Source organism: Ochotona princeps, chromosome 6, assembly GCF_030435755.1.
Source record: "Ochotona princeps isolate mOchPri1 chromosome 6, mOchPri1.hap1, whole genome shotgun sequence".
Taxonomy (NCBI): Eukaryota; Metazoa; Chordata; class Mammalia; order Lagomorpha; family Ochotonidae; genus Ochotona; species Ochotona princeps.
Window position 1 is genome coordinate 56,998,420 of NC_080837.1, and position 22,270 is coordinate 57,020,689.

The 22,270-nt window shown below is 41.6% G+C and overlaps 2 protein-coding genes across 9 annotated transcripts in view; one reads left to right on the forward strand and one right to left on the reverse strand.

Moving 5' to 3' along the window:
- Positions 1 to 595: 595 nt before the first annotated feature.
- On the forward strand, positions 596 to 2,442 carry INSM2 (INSM transcriptional repressor 2). The gene has a single exon (XM_004584761.2). The coding sequence runs from the start codon at positions 714 to 716 to the stop codon at positions 2,400 to 2,402; it is 1,689 nt and encodes a 562-aa protein (XP_004584818.2). The 5' UTR covers positions 596 to 713; the 3' UTR covers positions 2,403 to 2,442.
- Positions 2,443 to 4,266: 1,824 nt separating this feature from the next.
- Positions 4,267 to 22,270, reverse strand: part of RALGAPA1 (Ral GTPase activating protein catalytic subunit alpha 1) — a 214,207-nt gene continuing 196,203 nt past the window's right edge. For 4 of the 8 annotated variants that reach the window (XM_004584767.3, XM_036495466.2, XM_036495469.2 and 1 more), the window contains 3 exons: positions 14,533 to 14,657; positions 13,939 to 13,969; positions 5,437 to 5,574 (listed from right to left, as the gene is read on the reverse strand). In XM_004584767.3, the coding sequence (XP_004584824.2) occupies positions 13,962 to 13,969; positions 14,533 to 14,657 (133 nt within the window). In that variant the 3' untranslated portion in view covers positions 5,437 to 5,574; positions 13,939 to 13,961. Of the gene's footprint in view, positions 5,575 to 13,938; positions 13,970 to 14,532; positions 14,658 to 22,270 lie in introns of all 8 variants that reach the window. The other 4 variants (XM_004584764.3, XM_058666350.1, XM_036495464.2 and 1 more) reach the window with 1 other exon arrangement.

Below are 22,270 nucleotides of genomic sequence, written 5' to 3' on the forward strand. Positions count from 1 at the left end.
GCTCGAGTGGGAGGAAGTGTGAGCGGAGAAGCCACTTTAGATGAGAACAGTGGAAATTGGATCATTTCCCCTCCCGGCACTTGGGTGCATGGTGGGGCTCCAAAGGAGGGGGGATACTTGTCAGCTTGGAGGCCCCGGGGCCTGAACCGTGCTGTGTTCTGGATCTGGGCAGCCGCCAGCACGCACGGCCAGCGCTGAGAGCCCTTCTGGGCAGATGGATTCTCATAGTATCACAGGCGCACGGCGCCGATCGATACTGCCTGGCAGACGGGCTCCTGCCATCAAGTGTAGGCTCGACGCGGTGGGGCTAGCCGGCCTGCAGCTTCTCATCCGCTCGGCACCAGCAGAGTGTGTGACCCGCTCCCTCCTGATGCTCAGGGGTCGTCTTTCTAGCTTCCCCTTGGCAGAGCCCAGGTTTGGGAGCTGGAGGGAGCGCGGTGTTCCGGATCTCACCTTCTAGCGTCTTTGCCTGGAGTTGCTGCGGGGTGGGGCAGGTGCACCTCCTCCCCAGGCGGGTCCGGGAGCCCCGCCTCTGTGCCCGCTCCCACTTGGGATTGGAAGGGGCGGCCCCTCAGGCCCCCTCCCACCCCCAAGGCACGTCTCAGCTATAAAGACGGTGCGGGCATGACCGCCCATGTGGCTCCTGAGTCTGCCGGCATTCAGCCCCTGAGTGCCCCCACTCCTCCTGGTCCCCCAGCGCTGCGGACCCCACCATGCCAAGGGGCTTCCTGGTGAAGCGAACTAAACGGACTGGTGGCTCTTACCGGCTGCGCCTGGCAGAGCGAGGCTTCCCTCTGCCCGGGCCCCAGGGGGTGCCGGCCTTTCCCGGGGACGCCCCTTGCGCCACTCGGCCCATTGCGGAGAGGGAGGCGCCCCGCGCCCGGGAGGAGCAGCCGGAAAAGAGGCCGACGGAGGCAGCCTGGGAGCTGTCAGGGTCGCCCTGTCGGGCGGGTGGGGTGAGCCCCGAGGCGGGTGGACAGGGAGGCCCGGAGTGGAGGGGCGATGGCAGGGAGGGTGCTGGGCCCAGTCCCAGCCCAGCGAAGCCGGCAAGCACGGAACTGCGCCGGGCGTTCCTGGATCGCTGCCTTAGCTCGCCCGTCTCCGCGGAGTCCTTCCCCGGGGGCACCACAGCAGTGGCTGCTTTCTCCTGCTCGGTGGCGCCTGCAGCCGCCCCGACCCCGGGGGACCCGTTCCTGCTGCCACTGCGGGTCCCATTCCCGGAGCCCGCACTCCAGCCCGAGCCCGCGCCCGCGCCTGTCGTGGCCACCCTGCCTGGCCTGAAGCGCCGTGCCAAGGGACCTCTGAGCTGCGCGTCTGGACCCATGGCTGCGGGAATCAAGAAGCCAAAGGCCATGAGGAAGTTGAGCTTCGCTGACGAGGTGACCACATCCCCTGTCCTGGGCCTGAAGATCAAGGAGGAGGAACCCGGCGCGCCACCCCGGGGCTTGGGGGGCAACCGCACGCCACTGGGGGAGTTCATCTGTCAGCTGTGCAAGGAGCAGTACGCGGACCCCTTTGCGCTGGCCCAGCACCGCTGCTCCCGCATCGTACGCGTCGAGTACCGCTGCCCCGAGTGCGATAAGGTCTTCAGCTGCCCCGCCAACCTCGCCTCCCATCGCCGCTGGCACAAGCCACGTCCCGGGGTGGCAAACGCCACTGTCTCTGCCAACGACGGAAAGCCGCTGCCGCCACCGCCACCGCCGTCTTCGTCCTCGTTGTCCCCCGTCTCCGGGGTGGCCGCGTCTTTCCTGGCGGAGGGGAAGGAGAACAGCCAGGCGGAGCGGACAGTGGATCAGCACCCGCGGGCCGGGGACAGCTCTGCGCTGGATCAGCACCTGGACAGCGCCCCGCGCCAGGGGCTGCAGCTGCTGACGCAGCCGGAGCTGCCGCTGCCCCAGATCGCCTACCCCGAGCGGGGGCTGGGGCGCCGGGTGCTCGGGCCGGGCGGTGCTAGCGCTGGTAGCGGCTCTGAGGTCTTCGTGTGCCCCTATTGCCACAAAAAGTTCCGTCGCCAAGCCTATCTGCGGAAGCATTTGGGCACTCACGAGGCGGCCTCTGCTCGCACCCTCGCTCCGGGCTTCAGCTCGGAACGTGGCGGCCCGCTTGCCTTTGCCTGCCCATTATGCGGGGCTCACTTCCCGTCCGCGGATATCCGAGAGAAGCACCGGCTCTGGCACGCCGTCCGCGAGGAGCTGCTCCTGCCAGCTCTGGCTGGGGCTCCTCCTGAAGTGCCGGGCCCAGGCGGGGCACCGGACGTGAGCCCGCAGCAGATTTTCTCGTGTAAGCACTGCCCGTCCACTTTTTTTAGCTCCCCGGGGCTGACCCGGCACATCAACAAGTGCCACCCGTCCGAAAGTCGGCAAGTATTGCTGTTGCAGATGCCACTGCGGCCCGGCTGTTGAGGCCTGGGAAGGCGCGAATGGTGAAGTTGGCTTTGGAGAAGAACATACCTTGGTTATTTCTGTCGGGCTTCCTTCTACTTGGAAGTTCGCTCTCCTTCCTGGCTTCCTCTAACACTCCCAGTAGTCAGTGTTCTGCCGGAGGGGCGGCCAGCAACATGTGAAATCAGTCTCTAGAGCAGGTATGTATAAGGAGTAAACATTCACACACAGACTGTCAGCTTTAAGTCCACCCCACTGCAATGGGATTTCCCTCCTTCCCTCCTCATCCCAGGCTCGGGAGTCCCGACACACTCTATGATTTGTAATATCTGCGGAAAGCCACACTGCGTGCGTTCGTGTCTCAGTGTCTACAAATGGTTCTGGCTACCAAAAGTAGCAGCCATCATTCTCCCGTCCCCCTTTTTGTCGCCATCACAGGCACCTGTATAGTTTCTGTCTCAATAGGGTCAGATATTCTGCACTGTATATTCTGTGAATTAAGTTGTGTGATTGGTGCCAAACTTATAGGGGGACTAGATCCAAGATGTGTGTCCATGGGCAGGGAACAGGAGTATGTGTGCTGTTTTGGGGGGTATGAGAATCTCCTGGTAACATTCCATTTTCCCAAGTTTCTGTCCTAGTCCATTCTTCAGTGTTTGACAGTGGGGAGGGTGCTCCTTTTCTGGATGGGGCTGGGGGCACTGCAGATTCTTGTCCAGCTATTTTGTGTGCAGTATTCAGGATGAATTACTTAGAGCCTTCCTTTAAATAGCTTTTTGAAGTGCAGAATTTTTTCCTTGAGTTTGTTCCATAAGGTTTCACCCCAACTGTTTAATGCTTCTGTTGTGAATCTCATGCTGTATTATTTACACAACTGTTCAGCTGAAGGAAGCTGTTATTCCTATAACCCACTGTGGAAGTGAATGGCAATTTATTCGATATTCATTTTCCTTTCAGAGGCAACTTGGTTTTGAAGTGTCTGTAAACCATTCTCAGTGTACATTCTGTAAACATGCTTCAGTCGCCATGTGGGACACTGGCTGAACATTGCCTGACAACTCGTAGCTGTAAGATGTTCGCCGCCAAATAAACATTCATGAACTGTGCTTTGTCGTGTTTGTCTTAAGAATCCCGTTCTCTAAGCCAAATTTCTTATCTCCCCAGAAGCCAGTGGTCTTACAGCTTACTGACCCATTTAGATGAATACAAAGACAGGAAATTTTGCAACCAGAACAGATATGCAATGGCAAGTACTCCACAAGGGTGGCTGAACAGTTGGGCAAGGCATCTATCCTAAAATTATAGTTTCCCCAACAGCAGCAGCAAACACGTTTTCTTAAAAAAGCAAACAAACAAAAAAAAACTAATGAAGATGTTAGCTTGAAGTTGAAACAAATTTGGTGTTAATTTGCTTTTAACTTCATTTTTAAACATGCCAACCATGTATAAATATATGCACACATATGTGTATATTTTAAGAGTGAGCCTGGGACGCATGTAAGCAGTTACTTTGCTACATCTTCACCTTGGCTGTGGAAAATTTTTGTTTCATCTTTTTCTCAAGAAGAGTCCTTATCCCTTTGCTTCTACAGAAGATTTCATAGAAATTTTAGTTTTTATTCCTAATATAAAATTAAGTGCACAGGAACTCTGAAAGGTACATTTTAAACAAGTATGGTAGGATCTCAGGTAAAATGGCGTGTGTCTTTTACAGGGAATTGAGCAAAAATAAATGAATAAATAAAGGCAGTTTAACATTTTTCTGTGATTAGATAAGATAGCTTCCGTTTATGGCTTAAATTTCCTTGCTGATCAGAAGACCCTACTTAGTAAATCTGGAAATATGTGAAGTAGAGAAGACAAATCAATACTCATGGACAGGAAGTGGTAAGAATATTTTTATTGTATTATTAAATACCATGTCATCTTTCCCCCCACTGTTACAAATCTGTAGATACTACATGAGTGATAATACATAATTTATATGTTATGGCTTGCCTGTATGATGTATTTACACATGCAGTTAGTACCCAGGTCATGCTACATACGTTTCCTTGGGAGATGCTCATTCAAAACAAAATGTGAGCAACGTATCCACTACAGGAAATCACTTCTGGAGGGTGGAATGTGGAAGACTTGCACCTGCAAGTTCAGTTTTCACAAATTAGATATAACTCACACCCCTGGATTGTGCTCCTTTTTCTTTTTAGAAATAATACACATAATTTGAGCAACATACTTAACATCCAGAAAGTGTTTTTTTTTTTTTTTTCCCTTCTTCCCTCCCTCCCCCTTCTTTTTGGTACTTAAGAGAGAATACAGAAACACCAGGGCTGAGCAGCCCAGAACGAAGAGCCAGAATCTCAAAAGAGAAATGGCATCTCACAATGATAGCACTTAGAAAGCCAAACATCAGCTGAATCAAAATTCAGCACGGTGATTCTGTGTCAATGGGGTGTCACGACACCAGCTGCCCAGCCAGCAAAGGAGACACTGCCTTGGGAGGAAAGAGTTACTGCTAAAATGATTTTGGTGGAATTCGAGATGCTATAAGGTCATTTATTTTGAAACTTTTAATCTCAAACATAAATAATCTGTACACATCCTGTGTATTAACAGATTTGTAACTTTTGCTATAACTTTACAGATGCTTAAACTTAAAATCTTACATTTGTAAAAAAAAATATGTGAGTCATAAAGTTGCAATGGGACACAATAAATATACTATTCGTCCAATTATATTTTGACTGTTAATCATGAAATTAAAGGCAAAACTATTTAGACATAATTAGCTAGGCAAGTAAAGAGTGTAGAATAAAATTCTGCTCACCCTCAAAGTAGGGCAGCTTGGAGTGTGGGGGGAAACAAACTGAATAAATAACCCAAATGTAAAATATTAAGTTACAAATTATTTAAATCCAGTGTTTTCTCAAATGTACACAAAGGAACATGCATGCTCTGGCCGACACAAAGGCCCGAGACAGGCTTAACACTGTGTTCGCGCTAAGGTGGCTGCGGCTGCTCGCCGGGGCCTGCTCGGCTCCTTAGGATTTATTGGCTGAGCCAGAGGAACGACGCAGCTTCATGGACATGCGGCTCTTGCTAGTTCGAGGAGACATTGGCGAGGCCAGGTCAGCCCCATCTACCTGCGTGGCTGTGGCAGCTTCACTGGGTAGAATCTCTGAGTAGGAGCCTGTGGGAGACAGCAAGGGCGTTAGTGCAGCACCCATCCTCTCAGCCCACAGCAAGTGACCTTTCCGCTACTGACCTGTGCCAAGGCTCGCAAGTCTCAGGAAGGTCTTTGGAGGAAAAAAGCCAGCCTCAAACCTGCCTCCTACAACAGCCCACCACTATAGTCCACTGTTCGGGTGGCTCGGGGCCTCATGATAGCAAGAAAGCGTGGCACAATCTCAGGGCTGGGAACCCTGGCAAATGCGATGGGAAGCAAAACCTTTAGTCCAGAAACAATGGGATCTGGGCACCACTAGCATGCAGTGGGGAGCTCAGGGAGCAGGAGGGAAGGGCTAGGCCCTGTCTCTAGGGCTCAGGGCACAACCAAAAGGAGCTTTACTACTCCAGTGTGGGAAAAAGCAGCTCCAGTCCTGGAACCAAAGACTGCAAAAAGGAAGTTAGGACCATGAGGCCAAAACACACCCTGGGTGCTCAACTATGGCTTTATGATGAAGACGAATACATTCCAGGGCGAGGGCGAGATGAGCGCTCTCATCTGCAGGTCAGAGGAAAAGGACAAACTTGCTCTGTAAATTTCTTAATTTAGAAGAGAGAAACTTGGGCAATTACACCACTCAGGCATAGCAAGTAATGTAAGATTTTAGAAGCAGCAAAACGTTAAAATAAGGAAAAATCTTTGTGTCACAAAGCAGTTTTTCACCTCTGTTTTATTTCTATGAATTGTGATTCTTTATAACAAAACAAAACTACAGGATCTTGGACATGTTAAGTTCTCAGGTATTTTCTAGATAAATGCATAAGGCATTACATGAGAAATAACCTAGAAACAAATGCTATATGTTGCAGGATCATCAGTAATTTTGGTATAAAAACCTGCATTTCTTTTTTTTTTTTTTTTGCCAAACTTTCATGTACCTTGGTGTACTTTCATCCAGGTTTTCTAGCTTGTGGGCACATAAAAGTTTTGTGTTGCAAACAAGCAAAACACCAGCCATGTTGCAGGCTTAAATTTATAGAAACCCTTACTTTGTAAGGGGAACTTTTGATTTGTTATCCAGTACAGCCCCTAAGTAACACTTCTATCTCAGAAATAATTATGTTAGCATCTCCATCTAGTATAAACCTTTGCGCTTAAAGTAAAACTACTTAAATGAAAACCAAAAATGTTCCATAAGGAGTACAGCTCCCACTGATGTGTTAAGTGATTAAGGCCAAATGTTACGCTTAAGATATATACCACTAAGGAAAAAACTTTGTGAATTCATAATCTAGGTCAGCTGTCCTTTTCTTCAAGTATCTTCCTCATGCTAATCGAAATGGGACAGCCCTTCAAAACTTGAGGAGCAAGTCATTTCTGTAGAACTTTATTCTTCCTGAACATCTGAACTGGTTTATCGTGTGTCCACACTGGGCAGTGGACAGGCTAGGAATCTGTGGCGCTTACAGGGCAGCACTGTGGCTGGATGGCAGAGGAAGGTGGAAGAGCAGCAGTCATGCTTTCTAGGTGAGGCGTTCCCCCCAGGCACAGGCGGCCTTCCCGGGGCTGTTTACCTTGAGATGGCCAATGCTCTCTAGCGGAGGTTTTGGGAGGAAGAGAACTATCACTGCGTTTCTTTCTTTGTTGTGAATGGAGGATGGAGTATCAAGCAGAAGTGAGAAAACAAAAACACAAGACAGGTAACAGACACGAGAGAGACAATGCAGAAAGTTACAGATGTCAACCACGGAGCGGAGAGCAGTGTCGTCAGGATGGTGATACAGAGCAGAGTTGAGCATGCAGTTAGGATGGTGGTGCTTGACAATGACAAGGTTTTGCTTTGTGTACAGATGCTATACTTACCAACTGACAACACAAGTTAAAAAGGAAAAAAGAAGAGAAAGTGTCTATGAGAGATTCAATTAACTGTATTGGTAGCATATTATCCTAACCGCTTGGTAATAAAAGCTCTAGCACTGAACTGCTCAATACGGTAGCTACTGCCCCATTAAATTTAAATTAATAAACTTTAACTGAAACCAAATAAAAATTCAGTTCCTCCGTCTATAGCCACACTTCAAGTGCTCAGGTCCATGTGATTAGTGACTGCCATGTTGGACAGTACAGATGGAGCATATGTCTACCAGTATAGGAAGCTGGAGTGGAAAACACTAAGAGTTTACCCAAATCAAAGCATATTTTCCTCAAAACCAGCAATTCCTCCTTGTGTTCCTCATGTTTAGGTAAACCTCCTCCCACTCATGCCTAGTGTTTGTGGTGTATAGTTATCCATACGTCCTCAAGTTCTGGCAAATTGTACTTGTGCTACGTATGCGACATTCTCACATTCCACAAGTAATTTACAGTGCATATGCCTCAGTTTACATGTGAAGAATGCAGTGGTACCTAATTTTCATTTTATATCCTACTGTCTTATGCTACCTGGATCATAAAGAATGCTGATTTATTTGCACTATTATATCTGAAAGGGCAAAGTTTCCAAAGGGATCCCGTGTTTGTGTTTGATGCAGGGATTAGTAACTCCTACAGCGCTAACAGTGATTATATCTTGATGATAATAGTGATCCATATATTGCACAATTATCATTAACTATTATGATAAATAACATGATGACTATAACTTTGGGAATCTATTGATTGAAAGGGGAATGCAATGGATTGTCAGCTATGGTTTGGTCAGTAACAAGAAAGACCAGTTTAAAAGTGGTCAAGTTACTGAACTAAAATGCGATATGTGAGTTTATTCTTTAAAAGATTTATTTAAGAGTAGCACAGACAATATCAGAGAAGAGATCTTCCTTCTGCTGGTTCACTTCTCAAATGGCCCTTATGTATACTGGGCTGTACTGGGCTGGGCTGAAGCCATGAACCAGGAATTCCATTCTGGTCTTCACTCTAGGAGGCGGGGCCCAAGTCCTTAGGCAGATTGTATCAGCAAGGTGGATCAGAAGTGGAACAGTCAGGACTTGAACTAGCACTCTGTTAGGGGATGTAGGATTGGTAAGTGTGTTTTACCTGTGCCACAATGCCCACGTCCAGTACCTGAATATTAAGAAGAATGTGGGTATAGTCCCAGATTAAATGTCAAGTATATCACTTTACTAGCTGGTTTTCTTTAGATCTGAAAAGTAATTTTTAGGCTTAGCACAATAGCTCAGTAGCTAAATCCTCGCCTTGCATGCATTGAGTACCCATAGGGGAACTGGTTTGTGTTCTGGCTGCTCCACTTCCCATCCAGCAACCTGTTTGTGGCCCAGGAAAGCAGTAGATGGTCCCAAGCCTTAGGACCCTGTACCCATGTGGGAGATGTGGAAGAAGCTCCTGGCTTCTGATCGGATCGGATCAGCTCTGGCTGTTGCAGATACTTGGGGAGTGAACTAGCAGATGGAAGATCTGTCTTTCCTTCTCTGTAAATCTACCTTTCCAGTAACAATACAGAAATCCTGAAGAAATCTCAAATTTTTACTTTTAAATGCAGAGACAGCAAAAGAGACAGGGAGAAAGCTTGAGCAATTCAACTTTCATCTGTTGGTTGACTTCTCTAAATGCCGGCAACAACCAGAGTGAAGTTGGGAGCCAGAACTGCATCTAGGCATCCCTTGTGAGTGGCCGGGACTCCAGGAGGGTGCCCAGGGCACCCAGACACGGGATGCAGGCCTCTCATGTGACAATTCATCTGCTGTGCCAAACTCCCATCCTTATTAACTGTTCAAACTCGAGCAAAGTAACCTGTCACAGCTTCTAATGTGTAAAATGCAGACAATTATCTTATGAAGTTGTTTTGAGGACCAATGAGTACATATGTAAAGCTCCTGGCACATGGTGGATACACAATAAATGCAATTACATAATAAAAATACCAAATAGAGAAGAATAAAAACTAACAGACTTGGAATTAGAATAGGAGACAGAAGAGTAAGATTAGAGTTTAAAAGAAACTGAGAGGCCAGCACAATGGCTCAATAAGAGCCCCCTTTGTGTGCGCCTGCCTGCTCCATTGCCCATCCAGCTCCCTGCTTGTGCCCTGGGAAAGCAGTGGAGGATGGCCCAGAGCCTTGGGACCCTGTACCTGTGTGGGAGACCTGGAAGAAGATCCTGGCTTTGGATCAGTTCAGCTCTAGCCATTGTGGCCATTTGGGAGTGACCAGTGGATGGAAGATCTTTCTTTGTCAATTTGCCTTTCCAATAAAACTAAATAAATCTTTAAAAAAAATTTTTAAGAGAAAACATACACGGGTTCACTCCCCAAATGCTTGCACTAGAGCTGGAACCTCAACCCAAGTTCCCCCTGAGTGGCAGGAACCCATTACTTGAAGCAGCAACTCTGCATCTGCAGGAAGCTGGAGCCAGGGGCGGGCCTGGAGAGCAGGTCTGGGTACTCTGATAACTGACAGGTATCTCACCTGGTAGGTTATAATAGTCACGACATTCAAGAACCAACTATTGCAGACGAGAAACAATTGGTCCAAGTTTGTAATGTTCTACCTCTTCCTTACAAACGTGAAATCAAGTATAGAGATAGATTAATTTGCGTTCATGTGGATAATAAATTGCAGACCTAGTATTTAAATCTCTCTCTCTGATTCCAAAGCTCATACCTCTCCTCTTGGCAACCTTAAAGGTCTAAAAGTGATTTTTCAAAGGGTGGCAAAACTGGAGTCTTAGGAGTCCTCAACAATTTGTAGATATGACAGGTTGAGTGCTCTCCTTTTCCCAGTTCTCATTCTATCAGCGAGGGGATGAGAATATTTAGACTAAATGGGCAATTTTAATAGCTAACATCATGTACTCTGAACTTCAATAGACGCAGACTGAATGCTAGCTTTATCAGGTGACCCTAACTTTTCCATGCTTCTCAGGGAAGTACCCAGGGACTAATTAACAGAATGGCTATTCAGTAGATAGCACGGTGCCCAGCACGCAGTGAGTGCTCAATTACTTAATCATTTACATTATAAACGTTCACATCTGAAAATGCTCTATGTGAAAACTGAACTTAGGAATCACTGTCACAAAAGCTGTGGAGATATTACCTAAGACTAGTATTATTTGCCTATTGGCTAATAACACATAAGCCAAATTACAGAATGTGTTTGCAGTTTCAAGCTTGGTTTTTCCTGTTAGCATCTGTAAGTCCTTTTTAGGAAATGTGTAAAATAACTGCTGAGGCTGGTGCTGCGGTGTGGTAGGTGAAGCCATGACTTTGGATGCAGGTGTCACGTACCAGAATGTTCGTTTGTGTCTGGTCTGCTGTGCTTCCTGCTAATATACCTGGGAAGGCAGTGAGAGACTACACGAGTGCCTGGATCCTTGCCACCCAGTGGGAGGCTCATATAGCTTAGCCTTGGCATTTGGGGGTGCCACTTGGGGAGTGCATCAGCATGGAAGCTTTTTCTCTGTTGCTCTTTCAAAGAAATAAATCTTCTCTCAAAAAAGCCTGCCTTTTGAGAGGCTAAAATATTTTCTTTCAGGTCATTTTAAAGAATGGGAGGGGGAGTAATGTTTAAAAATTAGAAAAAAAATAGACATTGATTTGGGTAGACCTTTTTTTTTTTTTTTAAAGCTCTATGTCTTAAGTTATTATGCATCCTACTCAAAGAAGCAAAAAGACAGAACTGACCATCCTAAATTCCTTCCCTAGCTACAAACGGCAAGATTGGTTTTGCGGTTCACAAAACTCTAAGATTGAAGGAGGAAGAAGATTCTCTCCTAGGCCTTCATAATCACCCTCTGTAGATTATCTCTGCTTCTGTGGGCATAAAAATCATTTTTGAATGTTATATTATCCCTTTGATTAGGATATTAGGTAAGCTGAGAAAAAATTTTAAACAATTATAAAAAGTGATAGGTTTGTATAGAAACATGTGTGAAAACAATCAAATGTCGATCGATCTTTTAATTGTAAGAGAACTAAAATCTATTATTATGTAGAAAACAACCTCAAGGACGTTATCTGCTAGTTCTATCAGAACAAATACATTAGAAGCAAGTCTAGATCTACCACACAACAGGCTCCCGATGCTGAAATTGAGAAAGAGAAACCAGTTAATGAGATCCTGTTTTGTGCTGGCATTCTAGAATTTTCAATTAAAAAAAAAAAAGGACAATGATGGAAAGTAGACATACCATTAGGGAAAGATGGGTTTATTTTTGAACTACTTCCTTTAAAGTTCAGTGTTAGAGAAAAGGTATTTGAAAATATAAACAAGTTAAAAAAGAAAGTCACTGTTAAACTTTTGATATGTTCCACACACATGCCTGACAGAGATAAAGGGATTTTTTTTCCTGTAATTTTTTTATATAAAGGACAAGAAAAATCTAATAATATTTTAATGTAATTATAGAAGATCAACAAAATGTGACATCATGATATTTCTCTCAATGACCTTAGGGAAAACAATGATTTCCCTGGAGTACTCGTCTACTGCCACAGACAGTACATTTTGAGAAAATACAGTTGCAAAATTTATAGATCAACTTAGGATATATCAACATCTTAACTTTAAATAATACTAAAAGTTATCGGAAAAAAGTTGTTTTGGACTTATCATATTTGGCATATTATTGTTAACCAGAAAGTGTGTTTTAGTTAATCTTAAACTAAAGTTTGAAACACAGTATTTTTCTATATTATTTCCCTGAATAGTTAAATATTGTCTTCTATATAGCATTTCTTTGAAGCTTAATCTCTGATTCTTGCTGTTATTATTGATTAGTATTTTATAAAGTTGATTCTCAACTGCAATTTTAAGTCCCATTCGCTAATGTAGTGAAACATTTTATCACTATATTAAAAAGAAAAAAATGAACCTAAAAACCTTGATTCTCTCTCTCATGCCATGTTTGCGAACCGGAAGTCAGAAACGAGCTCCCATTATGTGGTTTTATAAGTATGGAATTGTTAGGAAAAATCAAGCTTTGAGAGAATTTAGAAGAAAACAAAATTATACTTCAGATGCAGTAACATCTTTGCTATTATGGAAGTAAATATTTCATTATTTGTTAAAATGAGAATCATGTTGATAAAGTTCATAACTAGTAATGTCTGAAAAAAATCCTGTACAGAGATGTATTCAGAAATACTGATGGTTGTTTACAAGTAAAAACACCCTTGAAAATGAGAGTGTGTCCCTCTTACAGTTCCTAACAGCCGTGTCACTTTTTGAAAATCAACTGGGAAACTCTGCAGCATGGTTTCAGGTTTTTGTTAGAATTCACATTTCATTACCATTAAAAAAATGATGTTAATGTCAAGCAACCTGTAGAAAAAAAATCAGTAAGACATATCAGAAGTGTGGCCGACAGCGCCTGGCCTGGCTGCTGCCTGTTCCCCATAGGCTGTGCCTGGCTCCAAGGATAGGATACCATGTAAAGTGTGAGGAGGACATCAAGATGACAATTAGGAAGGACTCCAGCTGGCAAAGAGCTGCACTGTGACAACTGAGCCGCTTTTACACACTTAAAAGTTTGTTCCAATATAGTCCCTTATTATCCTTGTGAAATTTATGACTTAGCTATGTGATACACAGAAGTGTTAACTCATATTTGGTATTTATCAAAAAGATTGTGATATTTACTTTTCATGTCAACCTAAGTAATTTTACATAGTATCAATCCATTAAAGCAAGTTTCATAGATTTTACCAGTTTTTTAAAGAGTCTACAGGTTTCTAGTCTGATGTTTTTCTCTTCGCTACTCATCTATTAATTAAAAGGGATTTCAGTTTTCTGGTAAAATTATTTTTCTAATGGCAGTTTAATGACAGGAAAGGGAAATTTTATTAACTAAACCTCAACAATTTGGTAAAATTTCTTTTTTCAAATTAGGTTAAAAAAGGAGTGGTGGGTCTTTTAAACTTATTTCATATAAAAAAAGTCTTAATATGAAGACACGTGAAGGCTTACTGCAATGGACTTTAAGTTCTTTCCTGCTCTTCCTGAGCATTACGATAGTCATCTTTATATTGCAGGTGCCTAGTAGTGTAAGGCACAGGAGAGAACCACTTGATGAATTAAGATATCAAGAGCAATGCAACACTACAAAATACAAAGACATCAACTTTAGTTCAGTAGTACTTCTTTTTCATGCTGAGAAAACAAGAAATTCAATATGATAAAGGTATAACTAATTTCAACCGAAGGGTTCTATTATTAGTTATTTTATCCCCAAACCATGTTAGTGTTCCATGCAGACCTGGGTTAGTTAGTATAAATCTGGAAAAAATTTAGTGACAATTTGATATGTTTAGTATGAACCAGGGCAGTGTTAAGTCGCTTATTGTTTGAGTTTCAAGCTTAGAGCTTGCTGATTTTGACAAAAGGAAATGGAAGAAGAACGGAGGGTGTTTTGGTTGATACTTTGTCTTACCTTCAGATAAACAGAACTGATATTTAATGATCTAAAGAGGGAAAATAAAATAAATGAAACAATCATAAGGAGTGCAAGATATTACAGAATAGGAAGGCCACGAGTCATTTATTATTTTACTGATTTCTTCAAAATTAGCTTACTATAAAAATGCAGTACCCTCTTAAAAATCTTTATATAATTAGAAATATAGTAAATTATAAGTTCTTTTAGCTTCACTAGTAAAATCAGAGATGCCAAGATGATACTCTTGGCTATAAGACTTGATTCTCTCCAACTGGGTTTCCATGCTCAACTTTTTCTTTTTTTTTTTTTTGTGGCTATATTCATAATGACCCCATGAGATGTAGGGCTGGGGAACCATTAACTCAGATACAATGCAGTGCATGTACTTTTATGAGTATTATTGACTTTTTAAGGAGATGTATTTAGGTAAATAAGGTCAAATTTACAGGCCAAGTTTACAGGCCAAATTCAAGTAGTGACAAAAAATATTTCAGTGATTAGGATTTTATTCAAGCACATTTTAAGAACAAAAGGGTATTGCATTTCAGGTTCCAACAACAAGTAACTAATCCTTGCTTTTACTCTTACCAGCATCGGATGGCAAATGGTGGTAGGGAGCTGGAGAAAAAACCTGCGCTGCGAAATCCTCAAACGTCGTTGGCTCTACATGGTGCTGAACAATTGTTTGCAGGTACCGGGCTCTCTCCTCATAGCTGGTTTCCCTTGGTTAAGGATTATCTTAAATGTATTAGAAAAAACCAGAACCCATCCAAAAAAACTACAAAACTATGATTGCTAACCCATTACTTCTTAATAAATATAATTATGAGCTTTTTTTTTGCTAAAACAATGGATTTTTAAAACATACAATAAATACCGTTTTCAAGGTAAGTTTTCTTTTTTCGATAAGTGACAGATTAATAGGAAGACATGTATTAGACAATAATCATGTTAATACTAAATTGCTGGGCGGAAGGAAGTTAACAGTTTACTTCAGAAAGGATTCGACTGCTATCAGGTCAACCCATGCTCATCTTGTTCATCAGTTTCCATCTGCAGATTGGTTTATTGCCTAGGTTTGAAAATACTATGCCCTAAATTCTGTGTTTTTCATTTGTACAGACTTACTGTGCAAAATTCCTGCATATCTTCTTCCCTTTTCTAAAATCCCTGCATTTTTACAATAATCATTCTCCTTTTGAATGGAAGACTGCTGTTGCTCTAATCCTTGAATAACTCCATGCAGCTAAGATAAATGCATAGCTGAATCTGTACGTCAGGAAAAAATACCTTGTCAATTATAACACTGAAACAAGCCGGAATATTTGCTAAGAGTCCACGGGACTCCTAAACACTGTCTGACAAAAGCATCGACAGGGCACTGACATTGACAGGGAATACTGCAACCTCCCTTTCAGCACATTTTCTCCTCTGATACTATTGACAAGCAACCAGTACCTTGGAGTGTTGCTGCTTTTGAACAACCCACTCCAGGCTTCCTGTTTCAGCAGGTCTGATTGTGCCGTTAGCACAGAGAGGGCGAGAAAGAGAGAGAATATTTCTGTTGTTCACGAAAGCAACTATGGAAATGGCTGTCAAAAAGTAGAGCAGCAGGCAGCAACATACAATTATCAGGAAAAACTCACATGCTGACTTCATGTCGTACAGTTCCTGAACTGAGAAATCAGTTAACCTTTCTTCCCAACTTTGAAAAGTTTTCCTGCTGTACTCAGTGTGCTATGCTGACATTTAAACAATGATAATAAAGTGAATATGACATTTCAACCAGGATAACAAAAATTTGCATATTGGTTCTTCTTCCCCCTCCCAAAATCTATTGTAACATTTCCACCTCAAAGTTTTTTACAAATGCAGCTTTAGAAATTATAAGCCAAGTCTATAGCCAAGACCATGCAAAATACTTTAAATGACAGACTTTAAGAGATACTGAAGTTGATTATGAGGACAGAGTGTAAAAGAGAAGGCTCTAGATGTTGATTATTTACTTGACTTTATGCAAACCATTACAGGGTGAAAGATTTTCACACTCTTGTTGTATTATCATTTACAGGATGCATCAAATATTGAAATAACCTAAACTCCACCTCCTTGAAATTCATTATTGTCAATTCCATACCCTGGGCTGAGCTTCAAAAGAATTTTATTTCTGAAATGGTTAGTGTCAGGGCTATATGAAAATGATGGGTGGTAGGGATTTTATGGGAAAATAACACAGACATCTTTGAGTCCTCACATGGAACACTAATACAGCACACTTTAAAGAGGGTATATGGTTATAAATGGGAGAGGATGAAACTGATGGTTCAATCTAAATAATACCACATATCTCACAACTTGTTGGAAAGTACTTTTTTCATTGGGGGAGATTCACAGCTGCCGAATTTTCTGCAGTTAATAGAGTCCTTTGATTCACAGCAGTGCCCCTTGTACAAAAAATACTGGCCTTTGTGTATTACCAGAAACTAATTTTCTATTTGGCTGAAAAGGGAAAAATGGGGTTATTGCTTCTCCCTCCTACAGAGCTTTTCATTATGCCTGATGCACTCAACTTCTAAGCTCTTCTGAGAAAAAAAAAATAACTGAAGAGGCAAGAGGTAGAAAAATGAGCTTGTTAGCACATTAGAAGTGAAGTATCTTGGTGGGCCCTAGAAATTCCCAGTGGTGTGTTAACTTATCACTCTATGCATGCTGGCACTGATAGTCTCCCAATTGATCACTCTCTTTTCGCACCAAAGGTGCTGCCAGGAAGCAAAGGCTGCAGGCACACAGGAGAACAGTCTGCTATCAAAACAAGCTGTTTTTAAAAGTCCGCCTGAATGGCGAAAATGCTTCATGAAAAGTAGGGTGGAGACACCTACCTGCTTTTAAAATGCTCTACTTCTGGAAGGTCTGTAAATGAATATCTTAGTTTATTTTATTGAGTTTATACAAAAATTAGGCAGAAAGCACATGTGAATATGAAAGCACAGCTCCAGTATACTAAACTTAGCAAACTAGAAAATGATTATGTAGAGCAGACAGACTCTGGAGGGAGATTCTCCTTCACTATAGGAGAGGACATCTGTAACGCTGAAGATACCCTAAATTCACAGTTGCATAAAACTACATTTTTCCAGACAGAATATAAATTTTGCACACACACATGATCCAGTTAATAAAATTATCAATCTCCATTAGTAAAAACAATGCTTTCTAGAACAATTTTTTTAAAGTCCAGGTAGCAGAGAGAAAAACTATTAATAGCTAAATTGAAGTAAAACTACTTTCCTTATCACATATTAAATAGGGCAAGTTAAAATCTGAAGTTTACTTTTGGGCAGATTATCTTCAGAAAATGCTTAATTCGGTAAAAAAAATTATAGTTAAGATAATTCATCTTTCAAAAGCTAACTGTTCTTTATAATTTTCCAAATTTGATGCAATCAAGTCAAATAACATTAAAGCAACCTAATCTGATGTACTTTGGAAGACAAATATAAACAATAGATAATTGACTTGAACTACTTACACTGTACTTCTGAGTGCACAACAGGGTGTATTCTATGCTTGAGATGATAAAGTTCACAACAGTGCTGTTAGCATCTGCAATTGTAACCAGAATCCAGAGCACTTAATTCCTGTATCTCCTTTTAACAGGTTAGACACTTCTTAAAGGAGCTCTCTAGGGAAGACTTATTAGTGCCTATAAATGGAGCAGCATACACAAACTTGATGGCTAGCAACAACAGGACAATTCAAGCTACACTCCTACTCTGAGTGCTTGCTGCCATTGGCATGGAAATTAAAAAAAAAACCTGAAATGGGTAAGATAATAGAAAGATGAAAGTAAACAAAAAAAATTTCAGATCAGAAGTTTAACGTACAAGGTTAGGCTGACTCAAGGTTTCTGTTGTGAAACAACCCAAGTCAAAATTAAAAACCATTTGATAAGGGAGACTTTCAGCTGGTAGAAATCTTTAATAGAGAACTAGCCAATCAAAAATCACACAGGTGCTGCAATCATGGCAAGGTTATTATTCACTAATCCTCATTCCTACTTTCTGCAAAAGCCGAAAATGGAGAAGGAATAGAACTATTCTAAAAACAAAGAAAGAAAGGAAACATTTTGCTTAATGTAAGCAGTTTAATCTATATCTCATTAACATTATACATTTTAACTACCTTTCAGGATCAGATGTTCAGAAACTGGAGTTCAGTTTCAGCTGGATGGTGAAGACAAGCACAAGTTAACTGTATCACACGGCTTACTGGTATCATGGAGGATCAAAACATCATGAAAAATGGTTTCCGGTTATTTTGATGTAATTAAAAAATTGCATGCATATGCGAGTTCTATGAAAAAGCTCATGTAAAATGTTACGAAAAATTATGAATGTGAACTTTTTGAAGCATCCTCATATGATAGATGGGGAGACCACCACCTGCTCCAACTTACTTCACAGGGGGTGTTGAAGATAAGGGATACAAATACAGGGCAACCCCAAAGTGACCCTACATCTGTGCTGCAAATAGTTTATGCTGACCTTTGACTCAAGTCTTTGTAAATAGCAGGTGCTGTCTCTAGGGTGGCAATTTTCAATGTTAGTTGAACAAATATACCTATAGTCATGTCCAAGAACTCTGAGAACATGGATGATCTTTTATGTTTTTGTTTTGTACAAAGGAGCTCTTCCTCCTTTCTGATGTGAGGAAATTATGGGGAAAAAACAAAAAGGAGAAAAGGGGAAGCAGTTTGAACTTGGTATCTATGGAGAACAGATAAAGGTAAATTTAGTTTTAATAGAGCATAACCCTTTATTCTCTACAATAATTTCCATAAGCTTGTAATGCTGTTTTTGCTATTAGAAGAGAGAAAGCTTTCACTTGTGTGATTTCTGATTCCATGGCATGCAAGGTAGGCGTGGAAACATCTAGTTCACATGTTACTTCTGACATTAGGGTGCTTTAAACATTTCATGGGAAATGGCATCAAAGGATAAATATACTGACACAAAATTTTGGAATCCATGCATACAAGGGTTCTAAAAATACTCATGAAAATACGTTGTAAAAATATTATAGACTTAATAACTTTCATATCCTTTAATTTCATTTTCCATAAGCATTTAAGTGCTCTAGTATATACAAACTTGTTATCTTTGTGTGTACATATATGCTATACATAAAAACAAATGCATACTTGTCACAAAAATTAGGAAATGTTACTGTAAATAATATCAAATGTTTGTATCACTGCTTATTATCTTAAATTCAGTTTTAATGTTTTGCTCATAAACAAGAAAAAAGTGGTTCCTTTTAACATAAAGGTAACAAGTGTTTGTGTCTATGTTCAACAGCATCGTCCCAGGGATTTAAGGCCTACTACACAACTCCTCATTTAGTGTGCAGTTGCCTATAGTCATATTTCTGTGGCTTCTTTGTGGTTTTTAACTGTTACAAACTTCATCTGCTTTCTCTGTTTAAAAATTTCCAAGAACAGTAATTGTAACGAGGATTCCAACAGCAAATGTTGCTTACTGGCAACATTACAAAAAAGGGAGTTACTTGGTTGTATCTGGAGTTGTAACTTAAATAGTTTATAACTTTGAGTATTAAGTGCAGCAGGTTTGGGGCTGACTGTTCTAGTTTAACAAAGCTTGTAGATTATAATCTGTTAGGTGCTGAAGATAAAGAAATTAACGTCATCCCACTATTATATAGCTTACAAAACAATTAAAATTGAAATAATTAATCAGAATCACTGGGTTCTAATCTCAAATGTGAGGCAGTAATATTGGTTACCAAAATCTGCCTTTGCAAGCATCTGGGACAGAAACTTCTCTTAAAAACAGTCAGTATTGAGAGGAGTAAAGATCTCTGCTGAGCCGAGCCCGGGGGGGGGGGGGGGGAAGCACTGTGACGGTCACCCAGGGCCAGGAGGTGGCACTCCCTCCAGATGGCACTTTCTGGCTGCCTTACACTCTGCCTCTTTACTTAGCTCATCTTTGAAATGGTCAAAAAAAGTGCAGAAAGCACAATACAGAAATATGTAAGGTGTAACACTGAAAGACAACTAACCAGTTTGAAACTATGATTATTTAAACTATTAACACTATTCATGTTGAATGTGATTACAATTCATTCATGAGTATTCAGCTTTGGAGTAAGATTCTTTCCTCATTGGTTGTGACTTTAATTCTTAATTTCAAATACTGTCTCTTAAAGGGAGAGAGACATCTTTTTGCTAGTTCACTCCCCAAACGGCCACGGCAACCTATGCTGGACCAGGCTGAAGCCAGGTGCTTTATCTGGGGGCCATTTCCTGTGGCTTTTTCCAGGACATCAGCAGTGAGCAGCTGGGACTTAAACAAGTACAAATGGCATTGAAGGTGTTAGTTTTACGTGCTATGCCTGGTTGTGACTTTATGAAAAAAAATTTTTTTTTCATAAACAATTTTATAGCAGGGGTTAGGTTATGCGGCCAGAGTAAACCAGAGGAGGGTTGATCTGTTTCTCTGTCTCTGTAAAACTGCTTTTCAAATAAATATATTTTAAAAAACAATTCTACAGTGATATGAAACAATTTTGAACATTTACTTGTTCAAGCAATTGGTCACTTAAGAAAAAGGAAGACAGAATTTTTATGGACAAAGTAAAATACAGGGTAATTTAGTTAATTGTGCAAGACTGCTTTGTATATCACAAGGTATTCAAAGGTAATAATATCCTTGAAGAATGCCTGAAAACTCTCTCATCCTAGGTCAAGGGGCATCTGTATTTAAGTTCCCAAAAATCTATGAACTGAAAATATGAAATAAAAATGCATTTCCTACACATAACCTACTGAATGTGTTAGGATGATAGTACGCTGAGCGCATGCCCGAGTAGGAGCTGTGTGGGTCACTCCTGCTGCCTAGCTGCCACAGAGGAACTCATCATTAGCTCTGGATAATTTTGATCAGAAAGGATCACAATTTGAAGTACAATAAAATATTTAGGAATAAATTTTTGAAAGTGCTTATTCATTTTTATTTACTTGAAAGACAGGAGATGGAGCCCCATACATTTTCCAACTTGCTGGTTCACTTTCCAAACACCTATGATCATCAGGCTGGGCAGGCTGAAACTAAGTCAGGAACATCCGGGTCTCTCCCTGGGGTGGCAGGGGCCCAAGGCCTTGGGTCAACCTCGGCTGCATGGTATAGGATCACCCATACTTACATGTGGGACACAGGTGTCTCAAACAGTGGACTAACCTGCTGTGTCACCACCTTAGTCCCTAGTGAAAAATTCAACCAAAGATGCAAAAGCTGTTACACAGTGCAAATTATAAAGCTGTGATGAAAACCAAGGACATATGAAACCATGGAAAATATCCCATGTTCATTGTTTGAAGAATAGTGCTAAAATTTCCAAAATTGTTTAAAGCAATCTATAGATTCAATGCAATCTTCATCAAAATACCAATAACACTCTTTCAGAATTAGAGAAAATAACCCTGAAAGATCGGGACTAGCCAAGTGATCCTGAGGAAGGGTGGGGTGGCTAGCTACAAGTACTGTAATACCTGACTTCAAAGCTGTTAGTTAATCACAGCAGCAGGTGGGGTTGACATTGTGGCCCAGCAGGTAAAACCACCGACTGTAATACTAGCATCCCATATGGTACTGATTGGAATTCCCTCCAGCTCCTTGCTAATGTGCCTGGGAAAGCAACGTGAAGATGGTTCAAGCTCTCTGGCCCCTGCCACCTACATGGGAGACCTAGAATAAGATCCGGGTTCTTAGATTTGGCTTGGCTGAACCAGCAGATGGAAGATCCCTCTGTAACTTTGCCTTTCAAATAAATAAACTTGAAAAACATGCTACTAGCATAAAAAGCCAATGTACACATCAACAGAATAGAGAATCCAGTATTAATCCACATACATACAGCTACTTGATTTATTTTTCAGCTACCCAGAACATACACTGGCTAAAGAAGTCTTTTCAATAAATGGTGCTGGCAAAACTAAATAAACATATGTAGAAAAATGAATATATATTCCTACCTTTCACCATATTGAAAAAAATCTAGTCAGGATGGATCAAAGGCCAAATTTAAGACCCCAAACTTTGAATCTGCTAGAAGAAAATATGGGGAGAAACACTTCAAATCAATGGTGGAGGCAAACAATACTTTGGGGTAAGACCCCCTCCCAAAGTTCAAGGATCAAAATTAATATTAGACAGATGGAATTATATCAAAGTTTTAGAAGCTTCTGGGTAGCAAAGGACACAAGAGTGAAGAGACATCCAAAAGAATGAGAAAAACTATTTGCAAGTTA